The sequence below is a fragment of the Manis javanica genome, chromosome 10 (genome assembly GCF_040802235.1).
Source record: "Manis javanica isolate MJ-LG chromosome 10, MJ_LKY, whole genome shotgun sequence".
NCBI lineage: Eukaryota > Metazoa > Chordata > Mammalia > Pholidota > Manidae > Manis > Manis javanica.
In genome coordinates this window covers 118909087-118929405 of record NC_133165.1, presented here as the reverse complement: position 1 = coordinate 118929405, position 20319 = coordinate 118909087, and the positions used below count along the sequence as shown (strand labels likewise).

Below are 20319 nucleotides of genomic sequence, written 5' to 3'. Positions count from 1 at the left end.
TCAGTTATTCATTCTAGTAGTTTTGGGGTGGATTCTTTAGTTTTTTTATCACGTACAATATCACGTCATCTGCAAACAGTTACAGTTTAACTTCTTCCTTATCAATTTGGATACCTTTTATTTCTTTGTGTTGTCTGACTGCCATGGCTAGTACCTCCAGAACTACACTGAATGAAAGTGGGGAGACTGGGCATCCTTATCTTGTTCCCAATCTTAAAGGAAGAGCTTTCAGCTTCTCACTGTTAAGTATGATGTTGGCTGTGGGTTTGTCATATAGGTCCTCTTTTATGCTGAGGTACTTGCCCTCTATACCCATTTTGTTGAGAGTTTTTATCATGAAAGGATGTTGAATTTTATCAAATGTTTTTCCAGCATCTATGGAGATGATCACATGGTTTTTGTCCTTCTTTTTGTTGACGTTGTGCATGAGGTTGATGGACTTTCAAATATTATGCCATCCTTGCATCCCTGGAATAAATACTGCTTGATCATGATGGATGATCTTTTTGATGTATTTTTGAATTTAGTTTGCTGATATTTTCTTGAGTATTTTTGCATCTATGTTCATCAGGGATATTGGTCTGTAATTTTCTTTTTTTGTGGTGTCTTTGCCTGGTTTTGGTATTAAGAGTGATGTTGGCCTCATAGAATGAGTTTGGAAGTATTCCCTCCTCTTATACTATTTGGAAAACTTTAACATTCTCTAAATGTTTGATAAAATTCAACAATGAAGCCATCTGGTCCAGGTGTTTTGTTCTTAGGTCATTTTTTTGATGACCAATTCAATTTCATTGCACGGAATTGGTCTGTTCAGATTTTCTGTTTCTTCCTGGGACAGTCTTGGAAGGTTGTGTTTTTCTAGAAAATTGTCCATTTCTTCTAGGTTATCCAATTTGTTAGCATATAATTTTGCATAGTATTCTCTAATAATTCTTTGTACTTCTGTGGTGTCCATAGTGATTTTTTCTTTCTCATTTCTGATTGTTTATTTATGTACACTCTCTTTTTTTCTGTCTGGCTAAGGGTTTATATATTTTGTTTATTTTCTTAAAGAATCAGTTTCTGATTTCATTGATTCTTTCTAATGTTTTATTCTTCTCAATTTTATTTATGTCTGCTCTAATCTTTACTATGTCCCTCCTACTGACTTTTGCCTCATTTTTTCTTCTTTTTCTAGTTTCATTAATTGTGAGTTTAGACTGTTCAGTTGGGATTGTTCTTTGGGATTGTTCTTTTCCCTTGAGGCAAGCCTGTACTGTATATACTTTCCTCTTAGAACTGCCTTTGCTGTGTCCCATAGATTCTGGGGTGTCGAGTTGTTTTCATTTGTCTCCATACATTGATTGATTTGTTTTTATTGGGTCATTGACCCATTGATTATTTAGGAGTATGTTGGTAAGCCTCCATGTGTTTGTAGGCTTGTTTTCTTTGCATAATTTATTTCTAGTTTCATACCTTTGTGGTCTGAGAAGCTGGTACAATAAATGACAGGCTCGAGAGCTGGCTCATGGGCCTGAGACATCTCTGCTTATCTCTAGGGAACCAACGCAGGGTCCCTGTCCCATCCTGACAGTGGCCTCCACAATCTATCTGGCATGCCAACGAAAGTAGTACCAACATCTTCTGGACTATTATCCAACAGCAAACAAAAGGAACTTGAAGTTTGGCTTCTTTATTTTTTTCAGGTTAGCGTAACCATCACATAGAAGGTAGATTCCAAGAGAAATGTTGCCCATGTGATCATACAGTTCCATGAATAGAGCCCTTCAAAAAAGAATGCTCTGTGGTAGAGACTTGCTAAGAGAAAATCAGAATCTGAAATGCACCCTGTTTACCTATTTGACCACAAATCAATGTTTTTAAAAGATTTATTATCAAAGTTCCTGGCTCTGGAGAGTGACTTGAGGCCAGTTCCATGGCCTCCTGTGCCTCGGCTTCCATACCTGTAAACTGAGACGATGTGGTCTCTCTCCTGCAGAGCCGCTGTGAGGGTGACATGACCTCCCCCGCAAGGACCCGGAACAGCGCAGCAGTCTGTCCTCAAAGGCCTGACTGCAAGGAAGCAGAGGTGAGGTCACCCTGCCAGAGCACGGGCTCAGTGGGGCCAGAGCTGCAGCACCGCTCAGCACTGGCTAAGCGCCTCCCTCAGGGCCTCCACAGGGGCCACTGGGGCCACTTGCCCTCTGGGAGTGACCAGTGTCTGCACCATGGAACTTGACAAGTGCTACAGACCAGGAGGTTTCTTTACTCTCAAACGAACTGGTTGCTAGACATTAACCAACACGCCACTGGGATTCTACTTGACCTGAAAAACTGGTGGTGTGTCCACGGAGAGCAATGGATATTTGTACAATCAATCAACAAATGAGACACATCTATACTAGGCACAGTCCACTGTGGGCAAAAAGCCCAAATCAGGGCTTAAGTTGTAAAAGGGGGGTGGGTGGAATAAATGAATAAATATCCAAAATCAAAGTGAAAAGAAGAAATAAGCACAAACATAAAGGTAAATTAAAATGGCTATAAAATATTAATTATACAAGGGATGGTGCAGAAGTGACACTGGAACCTGAGGGCCTCCCTGTGGGTAACACCCGGGTCCTCCTGGCCCTTCTGCTCCATGGGAGATGGCAAGAACCAGAGCAGCCCTTGGACCCCACAAGGGAAAGCCACAGGCTGAGGTGGCTGTGGGCCAGGTCGTGGGAGGTTTGCATGTCTGCCCCCTGCAGCAGCTCATTGCAGCAATTCAGCAATGGACGCCTTCATGTGAATCAGAGCAAGTTCCTTAACCAACATGAGCTTTAGCTTCTCCACATGAAAAATGTTCGCATTTTCTCCAAAAGCTCCAGGAGTTAAGTATACACCTGGCATTCAACAAACATGTGCATTTCCTGAATGAAGGAAGGGAGAGATGTGAGGTCACTGATGCACAGGGTAAGATGACGAGCGTTCAGCCCTCTTCAAAGGAGCTTTAGTACTTACCCTCTCCTTGCCTGGTGGTAGAAAGACAACAGCCCCCTGTGGCTGCTTGTCTTCAGCTCAGCCAGAAAGCAGGAGGCTGAGAAGGCTGTGTCCTATTTATTCCCCCATGAAGGCAGGGCCCAAGGAACCCACTGAGGGCTACAGGCTCAGAGCCCCTTCGGGCTAGGCCTGGCCTTGGTGCTGCCTGGTGTTGCTCCCTGACCATCACCTGTTAACCCAAGAGAAGCAATCGCTCTACTATCATTAGATGCTATTCCTGGGTTGTGGAACTGTATATTTGGGAAACTGGGCAACTCAGAAGCAAAACAACACACACAGAAAAACTGAAGTGCAGTCAGTCTTTTCCAGTACCAACAGAATGAGGCTTCCAAAGGGACCCAAGGTGGAAGGGCAGGAGACCAGGGCCCCAGCACCCGCCGACACCAAGGACGAGAGCATTTCACCCCTTCAGACGACGTCTCAACAAGATCACCCGCACAGGAACGAACTGGAGTCCCACCAACAACACGGGATGGGTTCACAGACCCTTTCCTTTCCATCTGGTTTTGGAATCAGCCTGTCAATTTCACCCTCTGAACCCCAACCACCACACACAACGTCCTGGGTTTTTTTATTGAGATTATGATGAATTTTTAGATCAGTCTGGAGCGAACTAGCATATTTACAACATTGAATTTTCCAACCCAAAACCAGGGTATGATCTGTCCATTTACTCGTCTTAATTCCTCTAAAATGTGCAGTGCTCTCCAGAGGTTCTACACATCTTTTATTAGACTTGTTTCCAGCACTTTTCATTCATAGCGCTACTACATACAGGCCTTTTTAACTGCAATGTGTTTGTTGATGATATATGATAATTCTTGTAGGTTGATCTTATGTCCAGCAACTTGCTAAATGATTATTGATTTGATTAAGTTATCTGTAGATTGCTTTGGATATACAATCATATCAATGAATAACAAGAGTTTTGCTTCTCCCATTCAAATCCTTTATCTTTTTTTCCCATTTTTCCAATTTATGGGCTGCTAAGACCTCCACCATAACCCTCACAGAAGTGGTCTGAACAAGCACCCTGTCTGACCAATATCCCATGTCAAGTACAAGGGGTGCTAAAATTTTATAAGAATAGAGAAGTTCCACAACTTTCTCCCACTCCCTGGAAGTTGCAGGATGTTCCATTTCTACAGCAGTTCCTTAGCACTTGTAAATTGTACACCTTTCACATCAGCAGTTAATCGATACCTTAACCCAATCCCAGCTATTAAAAAGACTGGATGCTTTATCTCCATTTACCCTTCTCTACTACATGCTATTGTTTTCATATTCTACCTTGGCTTTTCTCCACAAGCCACTATCACTATTTTTCTTCTTCTAAAAAGGTAATGTTCCTTCTCGTTCACTTTTCATTCTTGAGTCTCAGTTCTTCCACTTGGGATCACTTTTTCCAGCACATTCTTTACAGGTGACTTTGGTAAAGGGTTGCTAGTGACAAACTGTTTTTGCTTTCCTAAATAGGTCTTTACTTCATCCTCATTCCTGACAGCGTTTTTCCCCCGAATAGAGTTAGAAATTAGCTACTGTTCACCACTCTCAGGCAGGGCAATGAAGACTTTGCTGCACTGGCTTCTGAGTGCCACCTGTGCACTGGAAAGGCGGCTGTCAGTCTTACCTGCTCAGAGGGCATTGGTCAGAGTCTTACTTCTCTGGTTTACTTAAGACCCTCTTTGTCTTTGGTAATCTGCAGCCTTCCTCTCTTCTGATCGGCTATAAATTTTCTTTTTATTTATCCTGCTTATGATTCATTTAACTTCTTGAATCTTAAACTGGCTTTTTTCTACCAATTCTTGAAAATCATTAGCCTTTAAGTTTTTTAATAAATCCACCCCCATCCTCTCCTATCCTTATAAAACAGCCATGAAACACATGCACATGTTCTCCCTCAGCCCTCCAAGCCCCTAACCTCTACATTTTCCATCATTTTCTCTAAGCTTCATTCTGATGTTTTTCTAGTTCTCTCATTTTTCTCTTTACTCTATTTAATTTGGTATTAAATCCATACACTGAATTCTTAATACTGGATATTATATTTTTTATTTCTATAAGTTCTATCTGTTTCTTTTTCAAATACTATAGATAACCTTTTACAGTTTCCTACAGGTAGCTTTATTTACTTAAATATTTCTTTGAAAATAAAGAGCATGCTTGTTTTATAGTCTATTTCTGTCATTCCAAAATCTGAAGGTTTGGAGGGTCTGTTTCTACTGGTTTGCATCCACAGTGATTTCCTTGTGGGCTTGCTTGGTTTTGTCTTGAGTGCTAACAAACTGTGTCAACACCGTTAATCAATCTCTGCAGGGATTCTCTGCCCTCAGAGGATGAAGGTGTTTTCCTCCAGAGAGGTCTCATGTTTGCTCCTATGGGTGCTGAAAGGCATCACCAAACCAGAAAATCTTAAACTAAATCTGTGCTTCATTTCCCTGAACTACCAGGAAGAGTGAACCTGGTTACAAATCCTCACAAAGGCTAATCCATAGCTGTGAGTTCTGTCCCTGTTTTTTCCTGCTACATTTAATATAAACACAATAATGGGGAGCAGGAGTGCAGTAAGGCAGGCCAGCTTCTACTCTGCCCTCCCAGAGGAGCTGGCCTTCACAGCCCCACTTTGTAAGAGCTGGGGCTACTCAGGCTCTGCCTCCAGAGGACCTAGATCTTAGTCACTGTGCGTACTCCACAGGCCTCTAAAACCAAAGCCCTCCTTTAAGCAGGTCAGTGACACCCTCAGGGCAAAAGCAAATCCACTTAAACTACTTAAACTACTATCTGGGCCCTTACTTTCTGTTATATTTGGTCTAGAATTTCCTTGCTATATTATCAAGTCTTAGATTTCTTTTTATAATCCAACAATTTTAGCTGTTTTCTACAACGTTGGGTGTAGGATAGGAGATAAGAGGGCAGACCAAGTAACCTAGCCTACCAAAAGCCTAAGACATGCTGCTTTTCTGCAAGATATGCCCCATGCACAATTCTGTACTGAAATCTGTACTCCCTCATCACCTTGCAGAACTGTCCTGCTCTCAATTGCTTTTTCTTCACACTAAGGAACACCTGCTGTCCACTTAACAGATGTTCCTCTGAAGGCAATCTTTTCCTCTAGCTTAGGAGCCTTTTGTCTCTGCTGCTATACAATTTCAGGGTTTTTTTTATTTATACCACTTGGGACATAGTATACTTCCTAAATCTAGATTTATATCTTATATAAATATATATCTTACATTTTATATATATCTTATAAATTTATATCTTATATAACTATCTTCTAAATCTTATATATTTCATAAATTTATATCTTATATAAATATCTTTATATTAGTTTCTGAAAGGCAAGCACATTAATATTTTGACTAGAGCCTTTCGTCTACTTCCCCCATTCTGCCATTCTGAGATTCCAACTACACAATGACTACACATTTTTATTCTCTCCTCCATTTTCTCTCATTTTCCCTCTCCCTTCTCTCAATGCTGTATGTTGGACAATTTCTTCAAATGTGTATTCCACTTTACTAATTCTGTCTTCAGTCATGTTTAATCTGTTTAATCCACAGGTACCGAGTTTCTAATTCAGCAATTTTTTCATTCCTGAAAATTCTACTTGGATCATTTTGATACTTTGCCTTTCACTACTAATTTTTATTCTATTTTGTATTTCTTCAAACATTTCATGCATTATATTTACTGCACCTGATTACTGAACATCGGCAGGCACTGGGCATGTAATTACACTGACTCTTCCTCGCAGTGGTGTGTGTGCACATGTGTTCTGACTGCAAGTTCAAGTTTGCTTAGCATTACTCTATAGATACCCTAAGGCCCACACTGCCTCCTCTAATGCATGGTCATGCTTATTACCAAGGAGCAAAGGTGCTACAGTGATGCTCACTGTTCTTTTTCATTTTCTTCTCTTTTGGCCTTTGGAGGATTATCTTAACTTTCAACGTGCCAAAGAGCTCACAAGAAATTATATTCACTATAATTTATCCAGCATCTAACTGGATTGCCAGGGAAGAGCCCCTTAGAGGCATGTGATACAGGTGGGAACAGAGCCCTCCCCTCCCTGCTCCCTTCCATGTGGCGCGAACCCTCCAGGCAGCAGTCGCAACAGTGTGCACCCTCTCTCATGTGTTCCCACAGTGGCATAGAGAATACACCTCGCTACATATGCATGGCTGTCCCCATTTTATGTGGATTGCACTGTGGCACAGACAGACCAAGTAACTTCTCCACAAACAGCACCTCAGAACCAGACACAGGAGGGTCAACACACAACTAAACAGCAACAGGCTACACGCACACCTTCAAGCAAAGCTCCTTGCGTCATCACCATGAGCTTCTACCTACACAGTATATTCACATAAATTTCACAATAAAGCAGAATCAAAAAGGGAAATGTACTTTTTTTTTGGCTGTTGAAAAATTTAATGGGGGCATTAAAACAGATAAGAGTACAACAGAAGAATGAATCAGCATGTGCCGATGAATTTGAGACTTAGATTGAATGGATATCTTCCTAGAAAAGTATAACTAATTAAGATGAATTTTAAAAAGTGTGTGTATCAGTGAAATAAGCCAGGAAGAGAAAGACAAGCACCAAATGATTTTACTCACTCATTTGTGGAGCATGACAACAAAGCAAAACTGAAGGAACAAAACAGCAGCAGACTCACAGACTCCAAGGAGGGACTAGCGGCTATTAAAGGAAAGGGGGTGGGGGAGGGGGTGGGGAAGGGGTGGAGAGGGAGGGAGAAGAGGATCAAGGGGCATCATGATCAACACACATAATGTGGGGGCCACGGGGAAGGCAGCACAGCACAGAGGAGTCAAGCAGTGACTCTACAGCATCTCACTACGCTGATGGACGGTGACTGCAATGGGGCATGTGTGTGGGAACTTGATAATGTGGGTAAATGTTGAAACCACAATGTTGCTCTTGTGAAACCTACATCAGACTGTATATCAACGATACCTTAATTTAAAAAAAACAACACAAAAGGAAAACACCAGAGTTCAGAAAGAAAGTTTCAAAAGTCCATCTAAATATGCCCTAATCTTCAATAGTGGGAGCAATATTCAGAGTAGTATCACATTCTCTTTCCCCCTACCAGCTTCTTTAGCATTATGCCAGCTATGCAGATGTGGTAATCCATTCATTACTGATATGAGTATGTTCCAGTCTGTTTTATCTAATGATTCCTATTAATTGAAAATATGTTCTACTAAAGGGAAAACATGTAGTCTCTGTATTATAATAAAAACATTAAGAAAAAAAAACAAAAACAAAAAAGTCTGCATAGCCCTATTCTAATTTAAATAAATTAAATCAGAAGTTTAAAATCACCTCATTAAGAAAAATGCCAGGCCTAGATTGTTTTCAGATGACTTCCACCAAACTTTCATGGAACACATCATTCCAATATTAAAAAGGAAAATTATCTTACCTTCTATGTAAGCTTCTTGCTCAGATTTTGTTTTCAGGCAAAATATAAAAACATTTGGGGTTTTTTCTTGGAGAATACGCAACTTTAAGAATAATTTTTTCATTCAGTAGAAGGTTAATAATCTCTTCACCTAAAAAAATAAAAGGAAAAAAAACTTATTTTAAGTTCTGCCTTTGTAAAGTTACTTTACCAAAATGGGAGAGAAAAGGAAAACAAATCAGGACCTTTAGTTGGTATTAAATTATCAGAACATGTCACAATTAAGGAACTAAAAATTCCTTGTCCTTGCTTGTGCTACAGATATACACCAATCAGTGTCTGGTTAACTAACCATGAGGACATGGGTTCAGTATGTTTTTTCTACATTTGTGCATTTTTAAACTTGAAATAAAAATCAAACCAAAAAAAGGTATTCCAAGTTGTACAAGTAAGCCAGGAAGAAGTCAGTGTTATCACCTTCTAAAATACATAAATCTTTTTACATCTAACATTTCATAATTAAACTTATTAAGCTGATAAGTCAAAACTGGCTTTCCAGAACTTTATACACAGCTTTAAAAATCTGAAAGTATTGGAAGAGAATTGGATTAAAGATGGCAGAGTATAAAGACAAGGCATAAATCTCCTCCTAAAACACATAAAAGAAGAAAATACAGCAAATACAGCTAAATCTGAAAATGACCTGAAGACTGCAGAACAGACCCCCTATACCTGGGAAAGAAGAACACACAGAAAAGGGTAAAGGGGCAAAGCTGAGACTGAGTGGGACCCAAGCCCTCCCCCAACCCCAGCCTAAAGGCGGGAGAAAGAGGAATGGAGTAAGAAGGGGTAGGAGCCCAGGAGTGCTGCACACCTGGCCCTGGAGGTCTGCTCCGGGAGCCCAAGCCCACGTTACATTGGGTTCTGGTGATGGTCAGGGCTGGACACCAGGGGCAGGTAGAACACTCTGGAACACTGAGACTCCAGCTAGGGTAGAGGGCAGGTACCCTCTGCCAGTCCTGAGACACAAAGCAGAGGCAGCAGTTTGAAAGACTTGCCAGGAGGAAGAGGGGTGCCAGAGGGGCAAGGGTGGATAGAACTCTCTCCTCAGAAGAACAGGCAGGTGGAGGATACCTCCCCAGCCCTCCCCCAGCCCAACAGATCAGGAACTCTCGGGAGCCCAACACTCTATCCCCCTTGCTGGCAACTAAACCTCAAGGTTCCTCCTCACACATGGTGCTGGCAGAAAACCCACTTCTTGGCCCAGAGGCAGCATGAGACTTTGCTGCCTGGCAGGTAAAGGGAGATTCTCCTGGCTTCCTTGGATCCGTTTCAGCCAAAATGGGGAGGTGCCTACAGGAGCCAGCCCCCAGAGCTCCTTCCATCCTGTGGGTGCCCAAACCCAGTGCTGCACATCCAGCCGGGGCAGAGCCGCACATCAGCCGACCCACCCCCTTATCCCTGTACCCCTGAGCTGATCACAAAGGCAGTAGCTCAAGCACACTGCCCACCTAGACAGACAACTACAGACGCCAGAAAGAAAGGTGCACCACCCACGGCACACCAACAGCTGCGGCCCCTGCAAAATAGAACCAGATGCTAGAGAGTATAGACTCTTGAGCTTATGGGAACCAGTGAACACCTTCTTCATAAAGCTTTTACTCTATAGGTCAGAAAGCATAGCAGAGACACCTAATACAAAGGAAGAAACACAGAAATCCTGAAAAAATGAGCAGGCAGAGGAAAAGGATCCAAACAAAACTACAAGACAGAACACCAGAAAGAGGGCTAAATGAAAGACATCATCAGTCTTCGTGATAAGGATTTCAAAATAAAAGTCATAAACATGCTCATGGATTTACAGTTAAGTATTCAAGATCTCAGGGAGGACTCCAACAAAGAGACAGAAGACTTAAAAAAGCCACTCAGAGCTGAAGAATACAATATCTGAAATGAAACATACAATGGAGGGATTTAAAAGTAGATTAGATCATGTAGAGGAGAAGGTAAATGAAATGGAAATTAGACAACAGGAAAAAAAGGAAGCTGAGGAACAGAGAGAAAAAAGGATCTCTAGGAACGAAAGAATGGTAAGACAGCTGTGTGACCAATCCAAACAAAACCATATTCGCATAATAGGGGTTCCAGAAGGAGAAGAGAAAGACAAAGGGATAGAAAGTCTTTTTAAGGAAGTAATTGTTGAAAACTTCCCCAATCTGGGGGAGGAAACAGACAACTCAGGCCATGGAAACGCGAAGATCTCCTAATAAAAGGAACCCCAGGAAGACACCACCACAACATATAATAATTAAAATGGCAAAGAGCAAGGAAAAGGAGAGTGTTGAAAGCAGCCGGACAGAGAAAAAAGATTACTTATAAAGGAAATCCCATCAGGCTATCAGCAGACTTCTCAACAGAAACTCTACAGGCCAGAAGGGAGTGTGGCATGATAAATTTAATGTACTGAAACAGAAGGGCCTCCAGCCAAGAATCTTCTACCCGGCAAGATTATCATTTAAATTTGAAGCAAAAATTAAACAATTTCCAGATGAACAAAAGCTGAAGGAATTCGCTACCACTAGGCCAGCATTACAGGATACCTTTAAGAGACTGCTCTAGATGGATATACTCCTAAGGCTAAATAGCTTTCACCGGTGAAAATAAACCTGCAGTAAAGGTAGTAGACCAACTAATTACCAAGCAAGTATGAAATTAAAAGGAGCAAAATCAGCTATATACAAAAATCAGTCATAGGATACACAAAAAGTGCAGATTATGACATCTAATACAAAAACTGTGGAGGAAGACGAAGAAGGTAAAAAACAGTACCTTTAGATTGGGTTTGAAATAGAATAATCAGCAATTTAAGACAGACTGTTATTATATAGTAAGGAAGCTATCCTTGAACCTTTCATAACCACAAAACCAAAGCCCACAATAAATACACACACACAAAAATAAATAAATAAATAAATAAATAAATAAATACAATTATGCAGCATTTTTTACAATAGCCAAGATATGGAAGCAACCTAAGTGTCCATCAGTAGATGAACTGGATAAAGAAGATGTGGTGCATATACACAATGGAATACTATTCAGCCATAAGAAAGAAGCAAATCCTACCATTTGCAACAACACGGATGGAGCTGGAGGGTATGATGCTCAGTGAAGTAAGCCAGGCGGAGAAAGACAAGTACCAAATGATTTCCCTCATCTGCGGAGTATAACAATAAAGCAAAACTGAAGGAACAAAACAGCAGGAGACTCAGAGACTCCAAGAAGGAACTAGTGGTTACCAAAGGGGAGGGGTGTGGGAGGGCGGGTGGGGAGGGAGGGAGAAGGGGATTGAGGGGCATTATGTTTAGTACACATGGTGTGGGGGATCACAGGGACAACAGTATAGCACAGAGAAGGCAAACAGTGGATCTGAGGCATTTTGCTGCACTGATGGACAGTGACTGCATCGGGGTATGGGTGGGAACTTGATAATATGGGTGAATGTAGTAACCACATTGTTTTTTCATGTGAAACCTTCATAAGAGTGTATATCAATAATACCTTAATAAAAAATTAAAACAAAATAAATAAAGTGAAATGTACCAAAAGAGATTACCATGCTTATTTCAGTAAATTTAATATATAACCAGAATAGGTATAAATAGAAAAGAAAATATAATTATAACATTAAAGAAACCCATCAATAACAAGAGTATAAGAAAGAAACAGAAAGGAGCTATAAAAAACATCCAGAACACAATTAATAAATTGGCAATAAGTACATATCTATCAATAATCACCCAAAATGTAAATGAACTAAATGTGCCAATCAAAAGACACAGAATGGTAGTAGAATGGATAAGCAAAAGACTCATATATATGCTGCCTACAAGAGACTCATTACACACCCAAAGACACAGATTAAAAACAAAGTGATGGAAAATATATTTCATGCAAAATAATAGGGAGAAAAATGCAGGAGTAGCAGTACTTATGTCAGACAAAATTAATTTCAAAACAAAGAAAGTAACAAGAGACAAAGAAGGACACTACAGAATGATAAAGAGGTCAGTCCACCAAGAGCACATACATTATAAATATCTACACACCAAACATAGGAGCACCTAATTATGTACAACAAATACTAACAGAATTAAAGGGGAAAACAGACTGCAACACATTCATTTTAGGAGACTTGAACACACCACTCACATCAATAGATCAACCAGACAAAAAATAAATAAGGAAACAGAAGCACTGAACAATACATTAGACCAAATGGACTTAACAGGTATCTACAGGACACTCCAACAAAAGCAGCAGGATACACATTCTTCTCAAGTGCACATGGAAAATCTTCCAGAACAGATCACACGCTAGGCCACAAGAACCTCAATAAATTCAAAAAGATTGAAATTGTACCAAGCAGCATCTCAGACCACAATGGCATTAAACTAGAAATAAATTACACAAAGAAAACAAAAAGACCTACAAACACATGGAGGCTAAACAACATGCTTTTAAATAATCAATGGATCAATAAACAAATTAAAACAGAAATAAAGCAATACATGGAAACAAATGAAAACAAAAACACAACGGCCCAAAATCTGTGGGAGCAACAAACGCAGTTCTAAGAGGAAATATGCAACAATAAGAAACAAGAACAATCCCAAATAAGCACTCTGAACTCACAATTAAAGAAACTAGAAAAAGAAGAACAAATAAAACCCAAAGTCAGTAGAAGGAGAGTCATAATAAAGATCAGAGCAGAAATAAAATCACAAAGAATAAAACAACAGAGGAAAAAAATCAATGAAACTAGGTGCTATTTCTTTGAGAAAATAAACAAAATACATAAACCCCTAGCCAGGCTTATCAGGGAAAAAAAGGAGAATGTACACACACAAACACAATCAGAAATGAAGAAGGAATAATCACAACAGATACCACAGAAATACAAAGAATTATTAGAGAATACTATGAAAAATTATATGCCAATAAATTGGACAACTTCGAAGAAATGGACAACTTACTAGAAAAATACACCCTTCCAAGACCCCAGGAAGAAAGAGAAAGTCTGTAGAAACCAATTACCACCAAAGAAATCAAACTGATAATAAAAAATTCTCCCCCAAAAAAGCTATGTCCAGATAGCTTCACAGCTGAATGCTATTAAACATTTAAAGAAGAGCTAATACCCATCCTCCTTAAAGTATTCCAAAAAGCAGAAGAGGAGGGAATACTTCCAAACTCATTCTATGAGGCCAGCATCACTCTGCGACCAAAATCAGATAGAGACACCACAAAAACAGAAAATTACAGACCAAGTGAACACAGATACAAAAATCCTCAACAAAATATTAGCAAACCAAATCCAAAAATACATGAAAAAGATCATCTAACATGACCAAGTGGGATTTATTCCAGGGATGCAAGGTTTGTACAATACTCATAAAACAATCAATATCATACATATTAACAAAAAGGATAAAGACCACACGATCATCTCAATAGATGCTGAAAAAGCATTTGACAAAATTCAACATCCATTCATGATAAAAACTCTCAAAAAAATGTACCTCAAAATAATAAAGGCCATATAAGACAAACCCATAGAAAACACTGGACTTAATAGTGAAAAGCTAAAAGCTTTTCCTTTCAGATTAGGAGGAAAATAAGGATGGCCACTCTCCCCACTTTTATTCAACATAGTACTGGACTCCTAGCCACAGCAGACAAAACACAGAGATAAAAAGCATCCAAATTGTTAAGATATAAGTTAAACTGTCACTATTTGCAGATGACATATTTTACATAAAAAACCCTAAAGAATCCACCAAAAAACTACTGAAACTAATAACTGAATTCAGCAAAGTTGCAGGATGCAAAATTAATACACAGAAATCTGTTGCATTCCTATATACTAACAAAAAACTAGCAGAAAGAGAAATCAGGAAAACAATTTCATTTACAATTGCATCGAAGAGAATAAAATACCTAGAATAAACCTAACCAATGAGGTAAAAGACCTATACTCTAAAAACTACAAGACACTCATGAGAGAAATTAAAGAAGACAACACTAAATGGAAATACATCCCATGCTCATGGATAGGAAGAAGTAATATTGCCAAAATGGCCATCCTGTCTAAAGCTATTTACAGATTCAATGCAATCCTTATTAAAATACCAAAAGCATTCTTTAATGAACTAGAACAAATAGTTCTAAAATTCATATGGAACCACAAAAGACCCCAAATGGCCAAAGCAATACTAAGAAGGAAAAATAAAGCTGGGGGGATTATGCTCCCTGAGTTCAAGACCTACTACAAAGCCACAGTAATCAACACAATTTGGTACTGGCATAAGAACAGACCCATAGATCAATGGAACAGAAAAGAGAACCCCTAATATAAACCCACGCATATATGGTCAATTAATATATGATAAAGGAGCTGTGGATATACAGTGGGGAAAGACAGCCTCTCTTCAACATCTGGTGATGGAAAAACTGGACAGCTACATGTAAGAGAATGAAAGTGGATTACTGTCAAACTCCATACACAAAAGTAAATTCAAAATGGATCAAAGACCTGAATGTAAGTTATAAAACCATAAAACTTTAAGAAGTAAAAAGGCAAAAACCTCTTGAATATAAGCACAAGCAACTTCTTACTGGACACATCTCAGGCAAGGGAAACTATAAAATGAACAGATGAGACTACATCAAACTAAAAGCCTTCTGTACAGCAAAGGACACCATCAGCAGAACAAAAAGGCATCCTACAATATAAGAGAATATATTTGTAAATGACTCATCTGATAAGAGATCAACATCTAAAATATATAAAGAACTCACACGCCTCAACACCCAAAAAACAAATAACCTGATCCAAAAAGGGCAGAGGACAGAAACAGACACTTCTCCAAAGAAATACAAATGGCCAACAGGCACATGAAAAGATGCTCCACATCAGTAATCATCAGGGAAATGCAAATTAAAACCACAATGAGATATCATCTCATACCAGTTAGTATGGCCACAATTCAAAAGACAAGAAACAACAAATGCTGGCGATGATGCAGGAAAACTGGAAACCCTCTTACACTGTTGGTGGGAATGCAGAATGGTGCAGTTGCTGTGAAAAGCAGTATGGAGGTTCCTTAAAAAACTAAAAATAGAAATACTATCTGACCCAGTAATTCCACTCCTAGGAATTTACCTGAGGAAAACAAAATCCCTGATTTGAAAGATACACACACCCCATGTTTATCACCACACAGTTTACAATAGCCAAAATATGGTAGCAACCTAAGTATCCATCAGTAGATGAATGGATAAAGAAGATGTAGAATATATACACAATGGAATATTATTCAGCCATAAGAAGAAAACAAATCCTACCATTTACAACAAAATGGGTGGAGCTAGAGGGTATTATGCTCAGTGAAATAAGCCAGGAGAAGAAAGACAAGTACCAAATGATTTCTCTCATTTGTGGAGTTTAACAACAAAGCAAAACTGAAGGAACAAAACAGCAGCAGAATCACAGACTCCAAGGGACTAGCGGTTACCAAAGGGAAGGGGTGTGGGAGGGCGGGTGGAGAGGGAGGGAGAAGGGGATAGAGGAGCATTATGATTGGCACACATGGTGTGTGTGGGGCCATGGGGAAGACAGTGTAGCACAGAGAAGACAAGTAGTGACTCTGTGGCATCTTACTATACTGATCGATAGTAACTGCAATGCAGTGAGGTGGGGGTACTTGATAATATGGGTGAATGTAGTAACCACAATGTTTTTCATGTGAAAACTTGAGAAGAATGTATATCAATGACATCTTAATAAAAAAATTTTTCAATGTACAAGATTTGCACCTTGATTAAATCTATTCCAAATAATTTTATTAATGTTGGCATTATTTAAATTATTTTTGAAATTATTTGCTGTTACAGACTCAGAGACTCCAAGAAGGAACCAGTGGTTACCAAAGGGGAAGGATGTGGGAGGACGGGTGGGGAGGGAGGGAGAAGGGGATTGAGGGGGTATTATGTTTAGTACACATGGTGTGGGGGATCACAGGGAAAACACTGTAGCACACAGAAGGCAAATAGTGAATCTGTGGCATCTTACAACACTGACAGACAGTGACTGCATTGGGGTATGGGTGGGGACTTGATAATATGGGTAAATGTAGTAACCACATTGTTTTTTCATGTGAAACTTTCATAAGAGTGTATATCAATAATACCTTAATAAAAATAAAAAAAGAAATTATTTGCTACTAGTGTATAGAAATACAACATGTTTTTGTCAAAAAAAATACATCAAATACACATACACTGAATAAGAAGTTTGCAATGAAAACTACGAAACATTGCTGAGGAATACTAAAGAACATTTAAATAAATGGAGCTGAAAAAAGATGAGGGCATGAGAGGTGAGAAAGACACCTACTCCCAAAACCATATACAATATGAAAATATAGCAAATATAACTAATCCTGAAAGAGCAAAAGGAAAGAATGCTTCAGCATTACATAATGATAAACGAGGGTCAGTGCAACAAGAGGATATAACCATTATAAACACCTATGCATCCAACACAGGAGCACCTACATATATGAAACAAATACTAACAGAATTAAAGGGGGAAACAGAACACAATGCATTCATTTTAGGAGACTTTGACACACCATTCCCTCCAAAGGACAGATCAGAAAGACAGAAAATAAGGAGACAGAGGCACTGAACAACACATTAGAACAGATGGACGTAACAGACATCTACAGAACACTCCACCCAAAAGCAGCAGGATACACATTCTCAAGTGCACATGGAACATTTTCAAGAACAGATTATATACTAGGCCATAAAAAGAGCCTCAGTAAATTCAGAAGGACTGAAATTGTACCAACCAGGTTCTCAGACAACAAAGGTATGAAACTAGAAATAAATTATGCAAAGAAAACAAAAAAGCCCACAAACATATGCACACTTAACAACATGCTCCTAAATAACCAAAGGATCAATGACCAAATAAAAACAGAGATCAAGCAATACATGGAGACATGAGAACTGAACACAGCAAAATCTGTGGGACACAGCGAAGGCCATGCTAAGAGGGAAGGATACTGCAATACAGGCCCACCTCAGGAAAGAAAAACAATCCCACATGATCAGTCTAAACTCACAATTAATGAAGCCAGAAAAAGAAGAACAAATGTGGCCCAAATAGAAGGAGACATAATAAAGATTACAGCAGAAATAAATAAAATCAAGAAGAATAAAACAATAGAAAGAATCAATGAAAGCAGGAGCTGGTTCTTTGAGAAAATAAACAAAACAGATAAACCCCTAGCCAAACTTACCGAGAAAAAAGAGAGAGTCTACACACATAAACAGAATCAGAAATGAGAAAGGAAATATCATTACAGATGCCACAGATACACAAAGAATTATTAGAGAACAATACAGACCAACATCCCTGATGAACATAGATGCAAAAATACTCAACAAAATATTTGCAAACCAAATTCAAAAATATATCAAAAAGATCATCCATCATGATCAAATAGGATTTATTCCAGGGATGCAAGGATGGTACAATATACAAAAATCCATCAACATCATCCACATCAACAAAAAGGACAAAAACCACATGATCATCTCCATAGATGCTGAAAAACAATTTGACAAAATTCAACATCCATTCAGGATAAATACTCTCAACAAAATGGGTATAGAAGGCAAGTACCTCAACATAATCAAGGCCATATATGAAAAACCCACAGCCAACATTTTACTTAACAGTGAGAAGCTGAAAGCTTTTCCTTTAAGATTGGGAACAAGACAGGATGCCCACTCTCCCCACTGTTATTCAACATAGTACTGGATGTCCTAGCCACGGCAATCAGACAACACAAAGAAATAAAAGGCAAACAGATTGGCAAGGAAGAAAACCTGTCCCTGTTTGCAGATGACATGATATTGTACATAAAAAACCCTAAAAAATCCACTCCAAAACTACTAGATCTAATATCTGAATTCAGCAATGTTCCAGAATACAAAATTAATATAGAGATCTGTGCATTGCTATATACTAACGATGAACTAGCAGAAAGAGAAATCAGGAAAACAATTCCATTCACAATTGCATCAAAAATAATAAAATACCTAGGAATAAACCTAACCAAGGAAGTGAAAGACCTATACCCTGAAAACTGTAAGACACTCATGAGAGAAATTAAATAAGATATCACTGAATGGAAATACATCCCATGCTCATGGATAGGAAGAATTAATATCGTCAAAATGGCTGTACTGTCTAAAGCAATCTACAGATTCAATGCAATCCCTATCAAAATTCCCACAGTATTATTTAATGAACTAGAACAAATAGTTCTAAAATTCATATGGAACCACGAAGACCCCAAATAGCCAAAACAATCCTGAGAAGAAAGAATAAAGCTGTGGGAATTATGCTCCCCGACTTCAAACTCTACTACAAAGCCACTGTAATCAACATTATTTGGTACTGGCACAAGTACAGATCCATAGATCAATGGAACAGAATAGAGAGCCCAGATATAAACCCAGGCATATATGGTCAATCAGTATCTGATAAAGGAGACATGGATATACAATGGGGAAATGACAGCCTCTTCAACAACTGGTGTTGGCAAAACTGGACAGCTACATGTAAGAGAATGAAACTGGGTTATTGTCTAACCCCATACACAAAAGTAAACTCAAAATGGATCAAAGACCTGAATGTAAGTCATGAAACCATAAAACTCTTAGAAAAAAACATAGGCAAAAATCTCTTGAATATAAACACAAGTAACTTTTTCCTGAACCCATCTCCTCAGGGAAGGGAAACAAAAGCAAAAATGAACAAATGGGACTACATCAAACTAAAAAGCTTCTGTACAGCAAAGGACACCATCAGTAGAACAAAAAGGCACCCTACAGTATGGGAGAGTATATTCATAAATGACATATGTGACAAGGGGTTAACATCTAAAATATATAAAGAACTCACATACCTCAACACCCAAAAAGCAAAAAAACCAATTAAAAAATGGGCAGAGGATCTGAACAGACACTTCTCCAAAGAAGAAATTCAGATGGTCAACGGGCACATGAAAAGATGCTCTACATCACTAATTTTCAGGGAAATGCAAATTAAAACTACAATGAGATATCACCTCATACCAGTTAGGATGGCCAACATCCAAAAGACAAGGAACAATGAATGCTGGCGAGGATGTGGAGAAAGGGGAACCCTCCTACACTGCTGGTGGGAATGTAAATCAGTTCAACCACTGTGAAACAGCAATATAAAGGTTCCTCAAAAAACTAAAAATAGAAATACCATTTGACCCAGGAATTTCACTCCTAGGAATTTGCCTGTGGAAAACAAAATTCCTGATTCGAAAAGATACATGGATTCCCATGTTTATCACTGCACTGTTTGCAATAGCCAAGATATGGAAGCAACCTAAGTGTCCATCAGTAGATAAATGGATAAAGAAGATGTGGTACATATACACAATGGAATACTATTCAGCTGTAAGAAGAAACAAATCCTACCATTTGCAACAACATGGATGGAGCTAGAGGGTGTTATGCTCAGTGAAATAAGTCAGGTGGAGAAAGACAAGTACCAAATGATTTCACTCATCTGTGGAGCATAAGAACAAAGCAAAAACTGAAGGAACAAAACAGCAGCAGACTCACAGAACCCAAAAATGGACTCACAGTTACCAAAGGGAAAGGGACTGGGGAGGATGCATGGGAAGGGAGGACAAGGGAAATAAGGGGCATTACTATTAGCAGACATAATATAGGGGGGCCACGGGGA

At 39.0% G+C, this 20319-nt stretch overlaps 1 protein-coding gene across 7 annotated transcripts in view; it reads right to left on the bottom strand.

Annotated features, from left to right (window-relative positions):
- PPP6R2 (protein phosphatase 6 regulatory subunit 2) overlaps positions 1-20319 on the bottom strand; it is an 86511-nt gene that overhangs the window by 52378 nt on the left and 13814 nt on the right. For 5 of the 7 annotated variants that reach the window (XR_005058109.2, XM_037006642.2, XM_037006641.2 and 2 more), the window contains 2 exons: positions 8475-8604; positions 1944-2052 (listed from right to left, as the gene is read on the bottom strand). Coding sequence is in view for 5 of the 7 variants with exons in the window: in XM_037006642.2 (XP_036862537.2) it covers positions 1944-2052; positions 8475-8577 (212 nt within the window). In the remaining 2 variants the exon portion in view is untranslated. Of the gene's footprint in view, positions 1-1943; positions 2053-8474; positions 8605-11579; positions 11671-20319 lie in introns of those variants that run through there. The other 2 variants (XM_073214092.1, XM_017658031.3) reach the window with 2 other exon arrangements.